Source organism: Heloderma suspectum, chromosome 5 (assembly GCF_057233095.1).
Source record: "Heloderma suspectum isolate Gila_16-S chromosome 5, 16-S_ref, whole genome shotgun sequence".
Classification (NCBI taxonomy): Eukaryota; Metazoa; Chordata; class Lepidosauria; order Squamata; family Helodermatidae; genus Heloderma; species Heloderma suspectum.
This window is the reverse complement of record NC_139462.1, coordinates 222,177,717-222,201,285: the sequence shown is the minus strand read 5'-3', so window position 1 is coordinate 222,201,285 and position 23,569 is coordinate 222,177,717. Positions and strand designations below refer to the sequence as shown.

General features: G+C 43.1%; 1 protein-coding gene across 1 annotated transcript in view; it reads right to left on the bottom strand.

Moving 5' to 3' along the window:
• The window catches only part of ACVR2B (activin A receptor type 2B), a 165,648-nt gene that overhangs the window by 31,923 nt on the left and 110,156 nt on the right, over positions 1–23,569 (bottom strand). The window contains exons 2-5 of the mRNA XM_084859391.1: positions 21,782–21,989; positions 8,629–8,738; positions 4,976–5,127; positions 1,486–1,629 (exon numbers count right to left, since the gene is read on the bottom strand). Of these exons, the coding sequence (XP_084715517.1) occupies positions 1,486–1,629; positions 4,976–5,127; positions 8,629–8,738; positions 21,782–21,989 (614 nt within the window). The remainder of the gene's footprint in view (positions 1–1,485; positions 1,630–4,975; positions 5,128–8,628; positions 8,739–21,781; positions 21,990–23,569) is intronic.

Below are 23,569 nucleotides of genomic sequence, written 5' to 3'. Positions count from 1 at the left end.
AGCGATGGGCAAGAAAGCATGGACTCCTTCAGCACCACGTCACTGGCACTATCAACGGCTCAGTGCTGAATATTTCCCACCAATGGCTCACCACAGTGCAAACGAGGTGCTCAGTGGTATTCCATTTTCTGCTTCAGCTGAATACAAGTTTGTAGAAACTTTAGAAATAAGTACTTTTAGGATAAGCCAAGAAGTAACATTAGGGTGAAGGAACCAAGGAAACAAATTGACTGCACATAAAGAAAGTCTTGTTCTAAAATAAATGGTTCAACAATTCTCTAATTGCAGATACCCTATCTGAAATTGCTATTTGCTTCTAGTGGTTTGCTTGCTTTTAACCCCAGCCCAAAGTTTCAAGATACAAAAAATAGTTTTAAAATGTGCCCAATTCAAAGTTCTGGGGATCACCCTTAAAGCCCTAAAAGGCCAGCGGCCCAAATAGCTGAAGGAACACTTCCCTCCCATTCCATTCTGCCCAAGCATTGAGATCTTCAGAGGAAGCCCTTCTCTATGTACCGTCATTGGGAGAAGTACACTATGCCTCTACAGAAAGACAGGGCCTCTTCTGTGGTGGTGCCCTGACTTTGGAATGCCCTCCCAAGGAAGATATGATTGGTACCAAGTCTGTATTCTTTTCAGTGCCAAATTAAAATGTTCTTGTTTGCCTAGGGATTTTGAGAAGTGTTCTGGAATGTCGAAAGTTTAACATTGTAGAATTCATTTAATCTAACTTGATTTTAGAGTATGTTTCAAATTCCTAGTTTCATTAAACTAGAGCAGTGTTGTGTTCCCCGCATCCCAACACCACCAACACTGGTACGGCCACCCAACCCCACCCTGTCTCCAAAAGGGCTGGGAAAGCCATGGCCCTCATAGTTACAAACCCCCTGCTTGGCTCTGATTTATACTGACCCAGTTTGCATGTAATGGCAGCAAATTGTGGGTTAATTAATTTGCTTCCTCTTTTAAGCTAATCAGAATTTATAGTTATAGCCAAACTTGGGGGAACACTGGTTAGCTTAAACAATGATTTGTTGTCAAGTTGGGATCATAAACTACATTTTGATCCTGGCTTGTTTCAACTAAGCAGAGTTTCCCCAAATTCAGACATACAATAAACTCCAGTTAGTTTAAAACAGGAAGCAGGTGCTTCCAATCTTCTCCTGGCAGTTGCAGCAGGGGAGGGGAGGTGGACCACATGGGCCTGAGATTCACTGCAGCTCATTCATGTAACACTAAACAATGGTTTAGCATTGCATCCAAAATGGGTCAAATACTCCTTTGACTGTCTTAGTTTGTGCTGGACCGAGTCAGCAGGCAGCATATATACTGCTGATCCTGAAGTCCTTGCCCAATTCAAAAATGCATCTCCTGTTAAAAGTAGTAGCTTGCCAGTAGCCTAGAATATGAACCTTTGGATTCCATGCTCCAAACTGCCGTTGGGAAGCCATTATTTCTGAACAGCACTCACAGTCGCACACTCACCTGTATGGGGAAGATTTTCACTGCTACATAGTCATTCACCAGCTGAGCCTTCCAGACACAGCCAAAGCGCCCTCTAGCCTTGATCTCCAGCAACTGCAATGGCTTAAGTCCAACCAGTGGAGAAGGTGGGGGTGGACCTGGGTCCTAGGAATGAGATGTGGATGATAATATGAACAAGCTGGAGTTGGAAGTATTTTTACTTCAGAGGTGGCTAACAGGCAGTGTGTGGGCTGTAGCCTGCCCCTGCCCCTCCCTAACCCATGTTGGCTGTGGTGTACGAGTATCTCATGAGCTGCTGCTAAACTGGCAGGTGCCCCTCCCAGGGCTGAATTAGGGAAGGATCCCCTAGGAGGCCTATCAGGCATTGTCTCATTTTACGCTAGGAGGGGCACCTCTCAAATCCTTCAGCCTGCAGTACCTGTCAGGGGTGTTTCTGAGCACAGGGAGTGGGGCAGTAGTTCAAATTCTGAAGGAGAACCGCCAGACATGGGGGAGGTATTTTCCCAGGCTAGTCCAGACATGGCTAGGCAGGCTCCTCAGGTTTCAAAGGTCCAGCTGGTGGAGGATGAGGGTCTCTCTTCACACACACACACACACACACACACACACCCCTGTGAGAGTCAGAGAACAGGGGAAGGCGGGTTTGGGGAGTCTGATTTAATAGACACCAGAAACAGGCGCACAGCAAACAGAGAGACGGTAGGGGCGGAACTTAGATGGTCTACCCGATTGGCCTTGTGTGAAAAGCTGCACTTAGAAGCCTCATGAGAGAGAGAGAGACCTCCCCCACCTTAAGTTAGGCTAGTGAGACCGCCTTCCTCTTCAAACAGCAGGCAGCTTTTGTAACTACCTTTTGAACCCCCTGAAGGCATTTCCTTGCAGACTGAGAGTCACTGAGAATTTGCATCTGTATGACCCTGTGAAGTAATGAATTAAAAGCTGTAGACTGAAACCTCTTGTCTGTGCATGTTTCGGTGTTTGAAGTTAAGTGGGGGCAAAAGGAATCCTGGCAGTACCAGACTCTTTAGCTGCTTGTTGGCCATGATGATATTATTCCTTGCAATGGGGGTCTGCGCACACACACCCTGATAAGGCGCAACAGGGGTCTGTGCACACACACCCTGATAAGGAGTGACCTGCCCTGACTGCCTCCACCCCTGGATGAAGTGGGTCATTGCTGTTTTACTTGATGCCATCCAGTAAATTTACTGCTTGATGTCAAGGGTTGTTTCACACATTATGGAGAAGCAAACCCAGTGTATGTTTAGGGGATCTGTACCTGTATGATAAATACTTGCAAGCATGTGCTTGTTGCGTGCATGCTTTACATTATTAGCCATACCACTTAAAAAAAATATGTGTGAAGTGGCCCAAGTCTCCCAAATTTAAGGGTGTTGTTGTTGCAAAGTTTAGCCTTGACATATATGAATACGGTACACTGTTCAACCTGCATTTGAAAAGGAAGGTAATACATTGCTCTCAATTCCGGTCAATAGCCTTAATCCTATTGTATCCATCCATACAATGCCAATGCTAGCTTTAAAAAATGATGTTTAGGGTATTATTTCTCCCGAAGTCTGTTTCAGAGGCAAGAACAATGAAATTTTCCTGGACTTCAATTAGCTTGGCCTTTTACCACATATCATTCCAACTAAAAGCATTACTTTGAAAAGTAAAATCAGGCTAATGTGCTCACTTCTCTAAAAACAAGCTTTCAAGTGGGAAATCAGCAAACTTAAATGACCTTTTTCCAGCAATCACGGAAGTTTTGAACAGCATTGTTCAAGGTTTTTTTGGCTTTAACATTTCCTTGGCCTTACCTCAACCTATTTTTCATTTTTTCGCTATGTTTGTGGGGAATGCAGAGTGCCATTTTAGAACAACAGAACAAAATATTGTTCTATATGGCTGTGGCTCATATACCATTGAAAAGCGAAGGGTAAAAATCCCACATGGTGTCAGTCAAATGTGTCTGGGAAGCTAACAAGCAGGCCATGAAGATGTGGTCTTCCTCTGTATTTTGCCCCCAGAATCTACACTGCTTCTGTGTGTGGGGATTCCATTTAGCCATCATGACTGATAGCTGTTGGTGGACCTCCCCTCAGTGAATCTGTCTAACTTTTTAAAGACATCTAACATCTGCTTTACACCTGACAGCAGGTAAGGGATGACATTTTTGAATGTACTCTCATGTCAAAAGAACCATATGCAATTAAAACAAACTAGCAAACCATGGTTCTAACTCAAGCTACACCCTGCTACATTTTCACTTGCAGAGGTGTAAGGGGGAATTAAGAAAGTGATTCCCCCACCTGCAGTCTGAAATGGCACAGTCCATTCAACCACCGCTGGACTCTGCCATTTCACTCTGCTACTTGAGTAGACAAGGGCTAAGCTAGTAACCATCAACACGCCAGCTGCATCTGCCCACAGGATGGAGTGGATTTTAACACTCTTTGAAATCAGTGGTCAAAGTCTCTTAACTACATAGGTGGAGGCAACAGACAGCCACCTCCCTACATGGCTAAATTCCCATAAAGGTAACCTTCCACTCAGCCCAAGAAAGTTCTGAGGATTCATGGTTTTCATATACTATGACAGCTGAGAAGGTTCCAGCCTGGTCAGTTTCTGAATGGGAGACTACTTGGACTTCCATATAAACCACTCTTTAAAGAAAAGCTGTTAAGAGTAATAGATAATGCATGTTAGCCTGCGTTTGCCTGGCAATTTATGTAAATCTATGCTTAATAGAGTAATGGTTCTCAAAATGAAAGGACAGGGTAGGAGAGGTAACAGATCCTACTTTCACTGCCTTGACAAGATTATCTTTCCTAAGCAATATATGTCAGCTGAGCCATCCCTCTCTCCTCTTTCACTAATGTGGTAATGAATGGAGAGAGTCTGTAACTTACTGGAAGAACAGATGTTTTTGCATCCACCAGAGCCCAGGCCCAATGCCCAGGCGCTCCAGTTAAAAGGGTATTTGACATCAAGGTCATTAATAATTTCTGCCTGAGCCTGCTGCCTGCCAGAGTGCACAATACCAGGCTAGATGGAGCTATAGTCTGACTCAGTAAGCGGCGGCTTCCTATATGCACGTTTTTCTACTTTCTCTCCTCCCAGGACAAGAATTGGGAGTATTGTATTAAGCACCAGGCATGGCATAGGGCAGCCTTCCCCAAAATGGTGCCATCCAGATGTGTTGGATTACAACTCCCAGCATCCCCCAGCCAGGAGATGTAGTTCAATACATTCAGATGGCGGCTGACTGGAGAAGGCTGGCATAGGCAGTAGAACATGACAGCTGGGAGTCTTCCTAATATATGATGGCTTTGCAACCACTTTTAGACAGCTCCTGTCTGAGGCTTGCAAAAAGCCTGGTAATTATGGGAGTTTACTGGACCACTTCAGGCAAGCCAGCACTGCCCAGGGCCAACCTGCTGAAGCTGCAAGCGTTTTGCTATCTGAATCCACCATTCCTCTTGCATACCTCGCTGATGTCAACATGTCCATATGGTGGTTTGCGATGACGGTACATCCAGAAGGCCAGGAGAATGGCAATGGAGAGGGCAATAATTGGAAGCAGAGAATAAACCAGAATGTTGAGCAGCGAGGGAGTTGGTGGCGGTGGCTCGTAGACCACTGGAAAGAGAAGAGGACAGCAACATTCAGGATTTTAGAAGAGAGTAAGAATGGTTTTGCTGCTTCAGATGAATCGCTATTTACTCCAGCATTCTGTCTTCAAGTCATGATGGTGCATGAGACAGCTGTCATCTCTCCCCAGCATCTGGTAAGCAGAAGCAAAGAGCTTCTGAACAAAGAAAAGTTCTGTAATGTTGATTGGTTGCTTGGACTGGGCACAAGGATAGTCAGCTAGCCTAGCCATTGAGGGTGCAATCCTACGCATGTTTTGACAGAAAAAGGTCCTACAACTCCCAACATGCCCCAACCATGTTTCTGTCTAAACATGCATAGGATTGCACCCTTAATGACTGCATCCTGGAAATGTATCACAGATGGAAGGCTAATTCTAATATTTCATTTTTATGTAATTAACTGTGCATATATTTCTGTGGTGGCTGACAAACCACAGGGGGTAAACAAGCACTTGTTCTTTTGATGTTTGCACTTCAGAAATCCCAAATGTTTCAAAGTCATCAGATGGGCTGAGGAAACATTTTTGAAAGGATGTGGATTCATTTCCCACTCCAGTTTACTCAATAATCTGCACATACTACCAAAACCATGAGGACTAGAATTCATTCTGAAAATTAAACCTCAAATATTCAGGATTTTTACAGCAGCTTACAGGCTATAGGGAATGGCATATGGGTCACATATGAAATACCTGAAAGAGCACTTCTGCCCCTATACACCAGCCTGGATGTTAAGATCAGCAAGGGAGGCCTTGTTATCAGTACCACCACCCTTGGAGATTTGTGGGGCAGCAGGGCACGAAAGGGCCTTTTCTATGGTGGCCCCAAGATCACAGAATTCCATCCCTGTTGAGATGCGTCTGCCATTTTCATTGTATGCATTTCATCAGCAGATTAATACACACCTCTTTACCCAGGGATTTGGAAGTGGATGAAGCTGTTGGATTATGATTTGAATGGAGAATTTAATGGTGGTCTTAAGCCATTTTATATTGTTTTATCAATGTGCATGTACCCTGCTCTGGGACCGTAAAGTGAAAGGCAAGCTATACAATTACATCATAAATAAATACAGATGCTGTCAATCCCTAGGTTATGGGCTGTAATCCTAAACATACAAAATGCTCTACCTCCACTCCTATTCACTATACCATCACCTCACTCATGAATAGGCTAGAGCAATTATCTTCAATCTTTTCAGACCAGGGCCCACCTTTAGCCCAAGGTGGGACCTATTTTGGGATCTAGCTCTTAATTTTTTTATCATATATTTGTATAGTGGTGCTGCTGCTGGTGCGACCCACAGGTCAGGACCACTTGTTGAAGACGGATGACTTAGAGCAAGGTTGGGCAGAAAGTAGATCTCCGGATGTTTTGGACTTCAACTTCTAGCATTCTTGACCACTGGCCATAGTGGCAGGGGCTTCTAAGAGTTGTAGTCCCAAACATCTGGAGATCTACCTTCCGCCCACCCCAACTTGGAGTACCAAGACCAATACAGGTCCTTGCCAGGACTCACTCTTTAAATCCCTTTCTTAGTGGCAACACTCCCCCTATCCATTGTCTGCTGTCTTTTAACAGTTTTCCCATCCACTCATCCAACATCTCTGTAGACCTTATTTCAAGTCCTACAAGCTCCTTTTCTTGTTTTCTCCAGCCTCCCAGCAACTCTACACAAGGAAGCTAAAGGGGCTCCTAGGAAGCTGGTCAAGAGTTACTCTATGTTTGTGTTCCTTTGTTTCCCTGCCCTGCTCACTTTGGACTGCTTTAACTGGATTTGGACTTCAACGGGATTCTGGTTTTGAATTCTTATCTCATCTGATTTGATTATTTGGACAAGCTTGATCGGATTTTGGCACTTGCCCTGTCTAGATCCAGCCTCTGCAATTCCCCCATACCTTGCTGAGAACCAATCCTGCAAAAAAGCACTGGTTCTGCTTTTTTGAAGCTGCTAAGCTTCCTTAGCTTTATCTACAGGGAAATCCAGTTTTATTATTTTCTGGGGGTCCTGGGTTCCCCAGGCTTACCTAGTTATTCTAAAAGGTGGGCCTAGCCTAGTTATTATTATCTTGGGGTCTCCATATTTAACCTTTTACTTGTGTTAGGTTAACAGGAAACAACAGAAATTTGTATAAAATATTAAATTTTGAAATGTTTATTCTAATCAAAAGGTTATACATGCATGTGTGCACCCCATCCCCCCCATTAAACAGACTACAACAGGCTGTAGAACACCTCAGATTTGTTTGGCTTGACTCTTGGCTTGTGTGCTTAATGCTGAATGAAGGCCCATGAAGAACCACAATTTGACATCACGTGTTGGCTCAAATTTCTGAATTGGTGGTCTCGTCACTTGGATGGCACTTTGCTTAATAGCAAGGGAATAATGTTATATCATATCACCTATGGGAGCCTACATTTGTCTTGAGAAAGAACTCCACCCCTGATTACGGCCACTGGATCACTCCCGTCTACATTCGTGTTGGTGTTGGTAACCTTAAAAGAATTCTAATAGATCAGGGATAGTGAATCTTTTTCAGTCTAAGGGCAGAGTTCCAATTTGGCAAAGATCATGAGGGCTTCATTCCATCTGTGGCCAAAAGCAAAGTGGGTGTGGCTAAGGGCAGAGTGGGCAGGGCCTTTTGCAGCGCTCAGCAGAGAAAAGCTATTATCTTCAATCAGCAGCTGATCAGAGGGAAGAACTTTTCCCTGCTGAGCCTTGAGAAAGGGAGATTTTTCCAGTGCTCAACAGGGAAAAGCTCTTATCTCCTATCAGCTGCTGAGAGCTTTCCCTGCCGGGGGGGGGGGGGGGGAGAGAGAGAAACTGCCAGGCTAGATATGTAACCCCATGGGCCAGAGGTTCCTCATGCCTGTAGTAGACAATGAGGCATTACTTAACTTTAAAGAAGGGTCCTATGCTTAAACGTTGAGGACATCAAGACAAGGAACCAATGAGAAGTACTTACCACACCAGCAGCAAAGAAAGTACAACCAAATTCATCAAGGTGTTGGTGAACTGGGCCTTGGTTTTTAGATCCCTTGCTCCTTTACATCCCTGAAAGCCCTGGTAACTTGCTTTTCTGTGATCACGCTCCCCTCACCCCACCATGCCCACTGCCATTTCGATATCAGCTAATTGAGAGATTTAGCTCAATCTGTGTAAATCAGACTGTGTTATTCTCTTCCCACAAACAATCTGTCAGCAGCGATCCACCCCAAGCATTCCAGGAGAGCAAGGAATTTATTTCCTTTGCTTATGGGCTAGGAAGCTGCTGTGCAACTCACTGCGCCCAGAAGACTGAAAAACAACTAAACTACATTCTGTAGAAACCTAACTTGTAGAACTACCAACTTCATAATCTAAAATGTCGCCGCTCTAATTAGGTTCCATGTTCTCTTGCCTAGCCAGGAATTCAAGGTTAACAAAAACCTACCGAGGTAAACTTTCAATACAAAGGTTTTTATTCTTGACAAACAAAAGCCTCACCTTCTGGGCCAGTAACTTCAGGTAAGTGAGTGAATTTCTCATTGCAATAGTTTCCCTCGCAGCAGCAGAAAAACACTTGTGGGCTCTCTTCTGTGGCCACACACTCCTGCCTATATATTAAGACAACATAAAAGAAAAGAAGATAAAGTCAGTGAATTCTTATATTGTCCTCAGAAGAGAAGCTGCTTCAGTATACAAGTGAATTGTCTTTTCCTATTTACTGGCAACTTCTGTTGTATTTTGCTGATCTACAGCACCTTTTGTTACAAGGGATTTTAGAGGCAGAAAACTCCATGTGTGAGATCTCAAGAGCCCTTTAAGTGCACAGAAAGTTTACAAAAGGGCAAGTTATAGCTAACAAATCGCTCTAATATACTAGTAAATATAGCTCAGGTTTCAAGAACACATGCCCATGCGTTATCTCCCTCTTGTATTTAAAGAAAGAAAGCCGAGCACCAAGGAACTTTCCGACACCCCATATGGAGCCACTACAGAAATGTATCATGTGCTGCAAGGCCATGGCCAAACTTGCTGAAATGCCCATTGCACCCGTATATTTCTTCATGTGTGTGAAAAGAGTGGAGTGGGGAGGTCACAGCCCATGATACATAACCCCTTCTTCCATGGTGCCATGAGAACGATTTCCAGAGGGAGATCAGAAGCGGCAGCTTTTAGGATATTTTTTGGCAGTAATTGTGGGGCGAGGCCTCGTTGGCAAGAACGACACACCGGCCAGCTTGTGGCAAGCTGCTCCAAAACCACCTGGAAATCAGTGTCAACCAAGTGTCAGCATACAGCGTTACCCCAATTAAACCATGCCTGCATGAAGGAGAGTACCTTTCTCAGCTTCAGATGATTGCACCAGAAATAATGTTGCCTGGCTGATGCTCCCACAGATCAGACAATGCCAAGCATCAGCTCCAGGCACAGCCAACAGTGTCTGCCTTGCCCTATTAGTCTGTCTGTCTTTCTACAATTTAGGGTTAGTTATTAACAAGCCAACACTATCTTTCAAGGAGTGATAACTCCATGAATTATGCCCACTCATGCCATTTTATAGGTCACATTGTCTTCTCACAAGGAGATCATGCCCTGTGTATTGCCTCCTCCCATCCTCAGAAGCAGTAAAGTGTAAACGTGTCATGCAAAGTGTCAGCACAGATATGATGAAATATGTATATTAATCAGCTGTTTTACCAAACAAATCAAGATGTCTTATGGATTTAAGCAATATTTCCACATGCTTTTGTTTGAGCTCATATAAGGCAAACTATCTGAGGTGGGATACTGTGGACTTAAAAGAGTTTTGCTATTCTTCAGGGAGAAAATGAATGCTCTGCTAAATCTCCAGGTCAAAACATTTATGTGGCTGAGTGCATTGTTACCCACTGCAGATCTGAAATTCGTTATTTCACTAAGATCTGACTCCAATGTAATATTTTACATCCACACAGTGGTGTTTTGCTGTGTTTCTGTTATTTCATACATAGAAAAGGTGTGGCATATAACTTCTCTGGGGACAATCCTCTGAATGAAATCCAACATCAATCTAGGATTCCTTGTTCTATGAAGAATTCTGCATAACCTATTCTACCATAACCTTTATATATGAGCTCTCAGGAGTACAGTTTGGATGTCAAATCAAGTTTCAGTGTTAAGTGTTGTAGGTATCCTGGCCCGAGTTTTGAACAAATATCAGAACACAAATCTAGTCCAAGAGGGTAACAAACATTTCAAATTATGAAACACATGCTGTATTCGCTCATGTGTACATCAGATAAGAAGTTGTACAGGTAGTTAAATTAGATATAGGATGCTTCCAAATAAGGCCCTTTTTTTCTTTTGCTCCATTGCTCTGCCTCACTCATAGAATTTTGCAGGGAGTCCAGATGACGTCTCCTACTTGTAACCCTCCTGTATTTTCCCACCGCTTCTCCCCATCCTTTTGCTTACCACAGAAAATCTGTTGAGAAAAAGATGGATTAGCTGCACAATGCTTTCTCACTGGTAGTACTAGAAGCCCTCTATCTGGAAGCACCCAGATTAATTTAAATCAGGGGTGGGCACATCTACTTTGTTTTTTACTAGAGCACTGAGGTCCATCTACGAGAACCTGGTTCAAAAGACATAGAATTAAATACTTCTGAGCTCAGGAATTTGTTTTTGAGTACCAGAACCAAATGAAGCTCCCAATCTTTGCACTTCTAGTTACAGCCCCTCCCAAGATTTCCTCATTTCAGCAGTTTAATTCCGCTCTGTGGTGGCCCCATGGTTCTGGAATACCCTCTCAATGGAGATGTCAGGCCCCCTTTTTGACATCTTATCATCAGTTGAGATGTTTTCTTCTCCAATGTACTACTATTACTGTTTATTTTTACTGCTGCTGGGTTTCTGTGATGATTTTGAGATTGCTGTTTTTAATTTAATCACTGTAGCGTTTTTAATGTGCTTGCTTTTTTTTGAAATGTAGCTTTATTTTTTTACACGTTGTGAAGCAGGTCTCACAGCTTGGTGAATAAAAGATCAGGATACACATAATAAACTGATTGATAGGTTTATAGTGCTCTTGCTACGTGCTCAAAGAGCTCCACATATATAGTCTCTCCTGTCTTTAAACCCTGTAAGACAGCCTTTCAGATAAGTCCATCAAAGCTAAAAGCAACACAATTTATTGACTGTTTACCAGTCTGTCTGCCCACACCTACTTCAACAGCCTAAAAAGGGGGGGGGGTACACCTCTTTTCTAATTCTTCCATCACTTGGGGGTGATCCTAATTCTCCACAGTCAACAAGTGGAGTGGCTGTTTACAAGCCTGCTGCAATATAAGCCAATGGTACATTATCCCCATATTACAGAATGGGAATGGAGGCTGAGGCAGAGGTGATGGGTGCTTCTAGACAGAGGGCTGCTGGTGCAACAAGGTCTTGTGCAGCTATTCTGTCTTTTCTTACTTAATGGATTTTCTGTGGTAAGAAAAAAGATAGAAGCAGTGGGAAAACATGGGAGGGTTATGAGTGGAAGGTGCCGGTGCCTGGACACCGACACCCCCCCCCAAATTCTGTGAATGAGGCAGGGAGATGGGATGATAAAAGCCTCATTTGGAAGCACCTGATAGTGGCCTGATCAAGACCATACTGCTAACGTCATAGCTAACTTACTGGCTGAGAACATCTGGATCTGGGATGTCTTAGAGCTTTTCTACACAAGGCATTTGTTGTGCTCTCATTGTTCCCTGCTCACAGTTGTTTATGGGTTCTTTAGATGATGTCATGACCCTCCAGTTTCGCTTCTGTTTATAAACAGCTTCTGTTTATAAATGAAAACAATAGACCTTTTTTCAGAGCAGGAAAAATGGAGTATTATTTCTGATGTCAAAAGAAAATGTAATTCCTTCTTGTGTATTTGCGCTATTCTGCTACACCACAGTGCCAGCTAGAGGTTATGTAGCAGAAAAGCAGGAATGGAAACACTCCTCGCGTAGTGCTCGGATCTCAGTTCTGTGACAAAATCAAAATTAGATGCAGCGGATTAACAGCCTCATGTAGAAAAGCTCTTAGTTCCTGCTGTTAACTTGGATGCTACACCAACTCTGTCCTGTTGTTCGGAGGGGTTTCTGAAGTCTGCCAACTGCCCCCTTCACGGAAGCGAAATCACTTTATGGTATTTCACTACAGGAAAGCCACAAGAGATCACAGATTTTCTTCCTGATGTGGCAGACTGACTAGCTTCCCTTGGTCAGGCGATGAGCCGAGCCAGTCACGATAAGAATGATTCATGATAACGGCTTGTTGAGTGATGCTATCAAGTGATGAGCTTCACCTTATCATGCAGAAAGCTCTGAGCTTATTTTATAAGTGATGCCTGGTGATTCATTTGCACAAGTAAAAGCTCACACTCATGGTCAACTCCTCGCTCAGGAGGTTCAGGCAGCGCATGAGTGAGTGGCATGGATAGAAAAGGGAGAATGAAGACAAATTTACAGGAGCAATTACCTCCAGTTGTATACTGACTGAGGAGAGAAGTCATTAATCTATGTATACCATTTCCTCCCTACTTTAGTTTTGTCTTGTTATGTTTAATTTGTTCCTTTCTATTACTTCCAGAGAGGATTCATTCAGCCCTTACTCTTATATATTTAGGGGGTGGTCTGAGGCAGAGCAAGGGAAGAGAATGGGAAGAAGGTTAAGAGGGGAGGAATGGAGCCATACCCAAGAATAACACTGTCATTATTTTGCACTTTGCTTGTATATAATTGTATACACTGATGCATATATTGATGTATACGATTGTACATATTGTATATAGTAACCTTAATAACAATATGTGCAATCGTATACATCAATATATGCATCAGTGTATACAATTATATACAAGCAAAGTGCAAAATAATGACAGTGTTATTCTTGGGTATGGCTCCATTCCTCCCCTCTTAACCTTCTTCCCATTCTCTTCCCTTGCTCTGCCCCAGACCACCCCCTAAATATATAAGAGTAAGGGCTGAATGAATCCTCTCTGGAAGTAATAGAAAGGAACAAATTAAACATAACAAGACAAAACTAAAGTAGGGAGGAAATGGTATACATAGATTAATGACTTCTCTCCTCAGTCAGTATACAACTGGAGGTAATTGCTCCTGTAAATTTGTCTTCATTCTCCCTTTTCTATCCATGCCACTCACTCATGCGCTGCCTGAACCTCCTGAGCGAGGAGTTGACCATGAGTGTGAGCTTTTACTTGTGCAAATGAATCACCAGGCATCACTTATAAAATAAGCTCAGAGCTTTCTGCATGATAAGGTGAAGCTCATCACTTGATAGCATCACTCAATAACCCCCTTCATGGATCACTGCCTTGTTGTGGCGAAGGGGCTTGCGTAACTCAGTGAAGCCATAAGCTATGCCGTGCAGGGCCACCCAAGACGGACAGGTCATGGCAGAGAGTTCTGACAAAATGTGGTCCACTGGAGAAGGAAATGGCAACCCACTCCAGTATTCTTGCCAAGAAAACCCCATGGAACGTATCACAAGGCTAAAAGAGATGACGCCGGAAGATGAGCTCCTCAGGTCGGAAGGTGTCCAATATGCTACTGGGGAAGAGCAGAGGGTATTTCCAAGTAGCGCCAGAAAGAGTGAAGCGGCTGGGCCAAACCCGAAAGGACACTCAGCTGTGGATGTGTCTGGTGGTGAAAAGAAAATCCGATGCTGTAAAGAACAATATTGTTTAGGAACCTGGAATGTCAGATCAATGAATCAAGGTAAGCTGGAGGTGGTCAAACATGAGATGGCAAGATTGAACATCGACATCTTGGGAATCAGCGAACTCAAATGGACAGGCATGGGCGAATTTAATTCAGGTGACCATCATATCTACTATTGTGGGCAAGAATCCCTTAGAAGAAATGGAGTAGCACTCATAGTCAACAAAAGGGTGGGAAAAGCAGTACTGGGGTACAATCTTAAAAATGATAGAATGATCTCAGTACGAATCCAAGGCAAACCATTCAACATCACAGTAATTCAAGTCTATGCCCCAACCACTGAGGCCGAAGAAGCTGAGGTTGATCGGTTCTATGAAGACCTACAACACCTTCTAGAACTAACACCCAAAAAAGATGTCCTCTTCATCATAGGGGATTGGAATGCTAAAGTAGGAAGTCAAGAAATCACCGGGATAACAGGCAGGCATGGCCTTGGTGTACAAAATGAAGCAGGACAAAAGCTAATAGAGTTTTGCCAAGAGAACATGCTGATCATAGCAAACACTCTTTTCCAACAGCACAAGAGGCGACTCTACACATGGACGTCACCGGATGGTCAATATCGAAATCAGATTGATTATGTCCTTTGCAGCCAAAGATGGAGAAGCTCCATACAGTCAGTCAAAACAAGACCTGGAGCTGACTGTGGCTCAGATCATGAGCTGCTTCTTGCAAAATTTCGGCTTAAATTGAAGAACGTCGGGAAAACCACTAAACCGTTCAGGTATGACCTAAATCATATCCCTGATGAATATACAGTGGAGGTGAGGAATAGATTTCAGGGATTAGACCTGATAGACAGAGTGCCTGAGGAACTATGGACGGAGGTCCGTAACATTGTTCAGGAGGCAGCAACGAAATCCATCCCAAAGAAAAAGAAATGCAAGAAAGCCAAGTGGCTGTCTCATGAGGCTTTACAAGTAGCTCACGAAAGAAGGGAAGCGAAAAGCAAGGGAGAAAGGGGAAGATATACCCAACTGAATGCAGAGTTCCAGAGAATAGCAAGGAGAGACAAGAAGGCCTTCTTAAATGAACAATGCAAAGAAACCGAGGAAAACAACAGAATGGGAAAGACTAGAGAGCTCTTCAAGAAAATTGGAGATCTCAAGGGAACGTTTTGTGCAAAGACGGGCATGATAAAGGACAAAGAAGGCAGGGACCTAACAGAAGCAGATGAGATTAAGAAGAGGTGGCAAGAATACACAGAAGAACTATACAGGAAAGATCTGAATGTCCCTGATAGCCATGATAGTGCGGTCACTGAACTTGAGCCGGACATCCTAGAGAGTGAAGTCAAGTGGGCCTTAGGAAGCATTAGTAACAACAAAGCTAGCGGAGATGACAGTATTCCAGCCGAGCTATTTAAAATCCTAAAAGATGATGCTGTTAAAGTGCTGCATTCAATATGCCAACAAATCTGGAACACTCAACAGTGGCCACAAGACTGGAAAAGGTCAGTTTACATTCCAATTCCAAAGAAGGGCAACGCCAAAGAGTGTTCAAACTACCGCACAATTGCGCTCATTTCACATGCCAGCAAGGTGATGCTCAAAATCCTACAAGCTAGGCTTCAGCAGTATGCGAACCGAGAACTACCAGAAGTACAAGCTGGGTTTAGAAGAGGCAGAGGAACTAGAGATCAAATCGCCAACATTCGCTGCATCATGGAGAAAGCAAGAGAATTCCAGAAAAATGTCTATTTCTGCTTCATTGACTACGCTAAACCCTTTGATTGTGTGGATCACAACAAACTGTGGCAAATTCTTAAAGTGATGGGAGTACCAGACCACCTTACCTGTCTCCTGAGAAACCTGTACGAGGGTCAAGAAACAACAGTAAGAACCAGACATGGAACAACTGAGTGGTTCAAAATTGGGAAAGGAGTACGACAAGGCTGCATATTGTCACCCTGCTTATTTAACTTATATGCAGAGTACATCATGAGAAATGCCAGGTTGGATGAATCAGAGGTCGGAATTAAGATTGCTGGGAGAATTATCAACAACCTCCGATATGCAGACGATACCACCCTAATGGCAGAAAGCGAAGAGGATCTCAAGAGCCTCTTGTTGAGGGTGAAAGAGGAGAGTGCAAAAGCGGGTTTGAAACTCAACATTAAAAAAACGAAGATCATGGCATCTGGCCCCATCACTTGCTGGCATATAGAAGGGGAAGAAATGGAAGCAGTGACAGATTTTACTTTCTTGGGCTCCAAGATCACCGCAGACGGTGACTGTAGCCATGAAATTAAAAGACGCTTGCTCCTTGGGAGGAAAGCTATGGCCAACCTAGACAGCATAGTAAGAAGCAGAGACATCACCTTGCCGACAAAGGTCCGTCTAATCAAAGCTATGGTTTTCCCAGTAGTAATGTATGGCTGTGAGAGCTGGACTATAAGGAAGGCTGAGCGCCGAAGAATTGATGCTTTCGAACTGTGGTGCTGGAGAAGACTCTTACGAGTCCCCTGGACTGCAAGGAGGTCAAATCGGTCCATCCTAAAGGAAATCAACCCTGAGTGCTCATTGGAAGGGCAGATACTGAAGCTGAAGCTGAAATATTTTGGCCACCTAATGCGAAGAGAAAACTCTCTGGAAAAGACCCTGATGCTGGGAAAGACTGAAGGCAAAAGGAGAAGGGGACGGCAGAGGATGAGATGGCTAGATAGCATCACGGATGCAATGAATATGAACTTGAGCACGCTCCAGGAGAGAGCGCAGGACAGGAAGGCCTGGCGTACTATGGTCCATGGGGTCACGAAGAGTCGGACACGACTGAACGACTGAACAACAACAACAACAACCTTAATAAAATTGTAAATAACATCAGACATATTGCTGCGGTAACATCCATACATTTGTTTATCAGATGTTACAATCACCACCAAAGCAGTTGCTTCCAGGAACACTTACTCGCAAGCAGGCAAATGTAACACATGAATCCAAGCTATGGTACCAATATTGAGAGAGAGAAGGGTTTTTAATATTGCCCAGTATGGCTTGATACCTAGAAAGACAGACAGACAGAACATGTGGACAAAGATTCTATCTCCCTTCTCTGGTGCCCTCCCAAGCACTTTGCAACACAATGGGCCTACTTCACACACGAATGCTCATACATATTCACCACAAGACAGGAATGACTTAAATGCATGAGTGAAATATCACTGGTTCATCAGGCTGTCCATAGCACCAGTCCACTTGAAACTCAATAATTTTGTTCCTCAAAGCTTTGTCCCACACAATATACTTGTTTTTCATGTTGGGGATGATGGGAGTTATAGTCCAACACATTTGAAAGGAACCAGGCTGAGAAAGCTGGTTTACATGTTTGGCTAAGAGTTATCAAATACTGAATGATAAAGGGATGATATATAACCTACATATACGTGTTACCACATGCAATGGGAAGATACTGTATACTTTTCCCCATATAATCCTGCATGGGCATTGAGGTCAGTTGTGGATGCCATCACTGACAGAGGTTTAAAAAATCTGTAACTTATCACAGAGCCTTCTCAGCAGTAGCACCCCAGCTGCAGAATTTTCTCCTGTCGAGCTTTGGTTGGCTCCTACATTATATACCTTTCAGCACCATTATATACTTTCAGCACCAAGTTAAGGATTTTCTTTTTCAGCAGGCATCTGGGTAATTCATTGTCTGAAGTTAAATTTCTCTGTTTTTATTTCATTGTTGTAATCCACCCCAAGATTATATGTGATAAGGGGCAGGATATAAATTTTGTTGATAAATAAATGCATTAATAAATATGGAAATAACTGCTCTAAAAGCAAGGTCCATTATCCCGGCCTCCCAAAAGCCCCAGTGTGTTTTTCTGCCCTAGTATACAGCTATGAATGACTAAGTTTTCCTTTTTCTGCAGCAAATGGCTCTTGGAAGAACATACTGCTCTCCACGTAATGGTACAAGAACATTTTCAGAGCATGCCAGAAATTATTGAGCATTTATTGTGTGAAAACACCCAAGAGCTCCTTCCCCTCCTGGATTCTACAACTACAAGGAAAAGCAGGCATTTGATGTTTGCTCCAATATAAAGATACCAAGTTAGAGGAGTTTCAAATCATATAATGGAAATGATCAGATATTCTTCTCCTCCGCTACCACCCCCCCACCCCCACCCCGGTAATCTGTAAAATTTTCACTGGATGTTTTGATGAGGCAGGTAAGTGGAGACAAACCTATTTCACTTAGTGTAAGCAAGTCTCCCCAGTTACACAGCAAGACAAGCCTTTTTGAGTGCACAAGCTTGATCATATAATATTAAAGAGTAAGAACCACTAACTGGAGGAAAGGGGGAAGCCTGAAAAAGAAAGTGATATCATGAAGAGGGAGCAGTTAACATCATCACCATTTATTACTATTTATAGAAGCACTTAATGTACACAAGGCACTATACAAGAATAAAATAAACAGTTCCTTGTCTACAGTCTCAGAATTTAGTGTGGGGCGGGGGTGGGATGGGGGGTGAAGAACCGAAAGGAGAATGGTTTGGGGAAAAGAAGTAAACAACAACTTTGAACTGGTAGAGTGAGACTAAAAAGTAGAAAAAAGAATTAAAGATGGGGAAAAACAATTATTAACATAAGAATATAATAAAAACAGGTCACCCTCAAGAGGAAAGCACAAAAAATAAGACATGAGTTGTTCTGTTGACATACCAAGAGAAAACCTGCTGAATATTGTAAAACAGAATTACAGAATTCCAAAGAATGAAGAGAACTATCCATCAGGGCGTACTTAACTGTATCAAGAGCTAAGGAAAGATCAAGGACAATAAGAATAAAATATAGCTCTTGTGACTTAGCATATCGAGGAGCTTTTACACAGAGCAGTCTCAATAGAAGTTCCAAAACTAGATTGGAAAGGGCCAAAAAAGGGAATTGGAAGGAGGGTGGGAGTTGAGACAATAGGAATAGGCTAATCCCACAACTAAGATAAAATACAATCAAAATAAATAAATTACACCATATTACAATAATACATTTTTGGAAGAATTTAAAAAAACCCTCTGCCTGGCACTGGAAGGGGAACAAAGTTGGTGTTAGGTGGACCTTCCTGGGAAGGGAATGCCACAAACTAAAGAATTAAGATGTCAAAAGAAACGAAAAAGAAACTAACTGAGAGCTGTTCATCAATGAAACAGACTGCCTTGGGAGGTGGTGGGCTCTCCTTTGCTGGAGGTATTTAAGCAGAGGTTGGCTGGCCCTCTGTCAGGGATGCTGCAGCTGAATGCTCTGAAGTCCCTTCCAAATCTATGGTTCGAAAAAGATTTGGAAACTCAAAGGGGCTACTAAAGCCAATGTGATAGTGGTCTGAAAACAAAAAAAGCAGTGTGAAGGAATGACAAGGTCTAAGATGTGGCTGGCAGAATGAGTGGGGGTATGAGAAGAGAGGATAAGAGAAAGGAATGGAGAAGAGAGGAAATCTTGAACAAAACTTTCAGGATATGAGTCAATATGGATATTAAAACCAAGAAGAAGAATAGGGACAGAAGAAGGGAGGAAAAGGGTAGACTAAGACAAGATCAAAAAGAAGAATGAACAAGAGAGAACCTGCAGGATGACATATCACAGCTATCCAAAAATTAAAAGGAGCAAAGAAACAAACATGAAATTTGAAATAAGAGAAATAAGTACTTAAGAAGAGCCATGCTGGATCAGACAATGGGTCCATCTAGTCCAGCATTCTGTTCTCACAGTGGACAACCAGCTGTCAACAGGAGACCCACAAGCAGGACATGAGCGCAACAGCACCCTCCCACCCATGTTCCCCAGCAACTGGTGTACATAGGCACACTGCATCTGACACTGGAGGTAGCACACAGCTATCTGAACTAGTAGCCATTAACAGCCTTATCTTCCATGAGTACGTCTAACCCCCTTTTAAAGCCATCCAAATTGGACATCACTACATCTGTCAGGAATAATGAGGAGGAGGAGGAGGAGGAGGAGGAGGAGGAGAAGAAAGGAAGAAAGAAAGAAAGAAAGAAAGAAAGAAAGAAAGAAAGAAAGAAAGAAAACTTTACACTAGTGAGAAGCACCATCCTACCACATTGTCCTACAAGACTGGGGGTGGGGTGGGGGAGAGGGAAAAGGTTGATGAATTTTACGCACCTGGAGTGGTGGTGTCAACTGGAGAATTCCAGTTTCCATAATAGCATAAAGAGAGAAAGACTCTGAGAGAAAAAGATTGTATAGCTGATTTGCTAACTGCGGAACAGCAATTTAGAAGACTGAACACAGCAAAGAAATGACAAGGAACATAAACTAAATTAGGAGGATAAAAGAGATGTGCAGAAGGGCCAGGGCTGAGAGCAACATCATCAGCTAACTGAAATAAAACAGAAATGGGAAATAATGATAGAAAAGTAGCAAAATACCTAATACCAAGATAAGAGAAACTGCAGAGGGGGCAGGACCAGTCCTCAATCCCAGATGTCAACAGGAACAGACTGAATCAGTCTCTGGCCTGGATGTTAAGTAGCAGCTAGCAAGTAATTCTTTAGTACTGGTGCTGATGGCATTCTTCTTGTAATCTTTTTTCTACCTTTTTTGGTAAATACAGACATATTTGGAGAATTGTTAGGGGCACGAGTTTTAGAATACCAACAAGAGTTTTGTCCCTTGTGCCTCAACATGTTCTGCACTGGACATAAGAGGGGAAGTGTCAAGTGCATTGCAGCATCTCTGTCAAAACAGAGACGGCCGGGGGTGGGGGTGGGGGGGTGTCCTCAATAGCACCTTGTGAAATTACTGTTCTAAGGCTGCAGTCCTCTAGCTACTTATCTCTACGCCCTATTGGGCTCTACTTCTGAGCAGACATGTATAGGATTGTGCTGGAAAGGACAACTGTGATACAAGAGAGAATAACAGGTTAGCTAATCATGTTGTATTCCAGTTGCATTTAATGGGTTGTATCCAACAGTGTCCTTCTGCTGGTGGAATAGATGCCACTGGCGGATCGAATTCCCTCCTGCCCTTCAGCCCTTTGAAAATCTTCTAAATCAGCTCTGCAGGGTTGGGGGACCCTCTGGAACAGATGGGGGGGGTTGCAGGGCTCAGGAGGGGAAGGGAAACTCCTGTTGAGGGAGAGGAAGTCTGCTCACTTTGCATTGGATTTAGCGCAATATTATAAAGTTGCCACGCTCATAATTTCAATGAGCTGCTCACGTTTCAGGGGCTCTGTCCATCATAAGTAAAAAAAACTTATTTTGGACAGACTTTGCCTGCATTTTTTGTAAACAGCAGAAATGGTCATTTGAAGCAATTTCCATTAATTCTACCATCAGTTTTAAAAACACACATTTGAGGAAGAAAATGAGAGGCGGAAAAGGCTTTTGGAGGAAGTAAAGAGCAACAGCGACTATGAAAAAAATATGGCCACATTGTTTTGTAGAAATGCATGCTGCTATTCTATTTGCCACCTTCACTCTGAAAAGTCAAATTGCTGTGTAGGAAAGGAAGGGACTATAAATGCCATCAGACATTCATGAACTGCTTTCTAATTCCATAATTAAACACTGAAAAAAATTAAGATAAAGTGACTATGATTATATTTTGGCCACTATAAGCCCCTTCATCCCCTAATCATTTTGCCCCACAAATACAGCAAGTGTCATAATTTAGCAAGCAAAAAGATGGACGCTATAACATCAGGAATATTCACAAACTAGCAAAGATTTGATTCTGCAATTGAAAACCTATTTGTAGCCACCATCAGACCATAGGAACTGCAACTCCTCACTGGACAAATGCCTGGACAACTATCTGTATTTCACGCATGGAGATGGGGAAAATTGCATCTTCCAAAGACAGCCCAGGTACCTACTTGAAGCAAGAACCTAAGTGTGCTCCTTGGTTCTACCTGTTCCCCATTACCTGTCGTAGCAGTTGAAATCATCGAGCCAGCAACCTTTCTTCACCAGTTCGATAGAGCCAGAGTTGTTTCTCCAGGAGGCATAGCAATGGAGGCGCTTGTCCTTCTCTCCTTCACAGCGCTCTACCCCACTCTGGTTAGTCTTTTCCAGTTCCCAGTTGGCATTGTAGTAGATGCATTCCCTCGTCTCTGCCTCACCGTGTCCTGGCCCTGGAGGAAGATTCCAAATGGAAGGCTCTTAATGATCAAATTGAGGGTGGTAGGGAGAAACTCAGTATAGACATTGCCTACATGCTCAGCAGAGGAACTTCTAGGGGACTGGAAGGATATTTATCATCTGTCGATTGCAAGACAGTTCTTTTACCACAGAGCCAAAGTCTTCTCCCACAACATTAGTGTGTTTTTTTTAGGGGACAATGAGAGAAGTAAGTGAACCCATGTATTTCTGGCTTGGACAGCCTTTATCCTGTTATCCCTACAACATACGAAGCCATGATGAGATCACTTAAGCAGGTGCAGAGTGCTCTTCTACACCACTAAGTAAAAAGGGAAAGCTTGCATAGCAGCGAAGAGGCTAAGCTGTGTCACAGAAACTTCGAGTTCAAAGGTAATCTCAGCCATGAACTTAAAAGCTGGTCTTACGCAAGTCATCTCAGCCTTCACTCCCCCTCTTCCCCCTGAATCTACAATACGGGGTTAATACAATGAATCCATATCAGGACCTGAACCCAGGTCTCTTGGATCCAAGGTCAACAGTTTGAGCTGGTCCAGACGTCATAATAAACCATGGGTTATCATGACGAGAACAAGCTGCAGTGAGTCTGGGGCTCATGTACTTCTCCTCTCCTAGTATGCCTGTGGGAAGGGGATCAGAAGCTTTCACTTTGGTCTTTGATTATTCTGACAAATTGTGGTTAATCTTAACTATGGTTTGTTTGAAACACATCAACTTCAAACCACAGGTATAAAGCTAGCTTGTTTGAACAAACCATAGTTAATCATAGAATCATAGAATCATAGAATAGTAGGGTTGGAAGGGGCCTATAAGACCATCGAGTCCAACCCCCTGCTCAAGGCAGGAATTCAAGTCAAAGCATCCCTGACAGATGGCTGTCCAGCTTCATCTTGCATATCTCTAGTGTGGGAGAGCTCACTACCTCCTAACAGTCAGGAAGTTTTTCCTGATGTTCAGCCAGAATCTGGCTTCCTGTAACCTGAGCCCATTATTCTGTGGCCTGCACTCTGGAATGATCAAGGAGAGATCCTGGCCTTCTTCTCTGTGACAACCTTTCAAGTACTTGAAGAATGCTATCATATCTCCCCTCAGTCTTCTCAAGGCTAAACATGCCCAGTTCTTTCACTCTCTCTTCATAAGGCTTTGTTTCCAGTCCCCTGATCATCTTCGTTGCCCTCCTCTGAACCTTTTCCAATTTGTCTGCATCCTTCTTAAAGTGTGGTGCCCAGAATTGGACACAGTACTCATGATGAGGCCTAACCAGTGCTGAGTAGAGGGAACTAGTACTTCACATGATTTGGAAGCTATACTTCTATTAATGCAGCCCAAAATAGCATTTGCCCTTTTTGCAGCCACATCACATGCTCATATTTTGCTTGTTGATCTACAACAATTCTAAGATCCTTCTCGCTTGTAGTATTGTTGAGCCAAGAATCCCCCATCTTGTAACTGTGCATTTGGTTTCTTTTTCCTAGGTGCAGAACTTGGCATTTATCCCTATTAAATTTCATTCTGTTGTTTTCAACCCAGCACTCCAGCCTATCAAGATCACTTT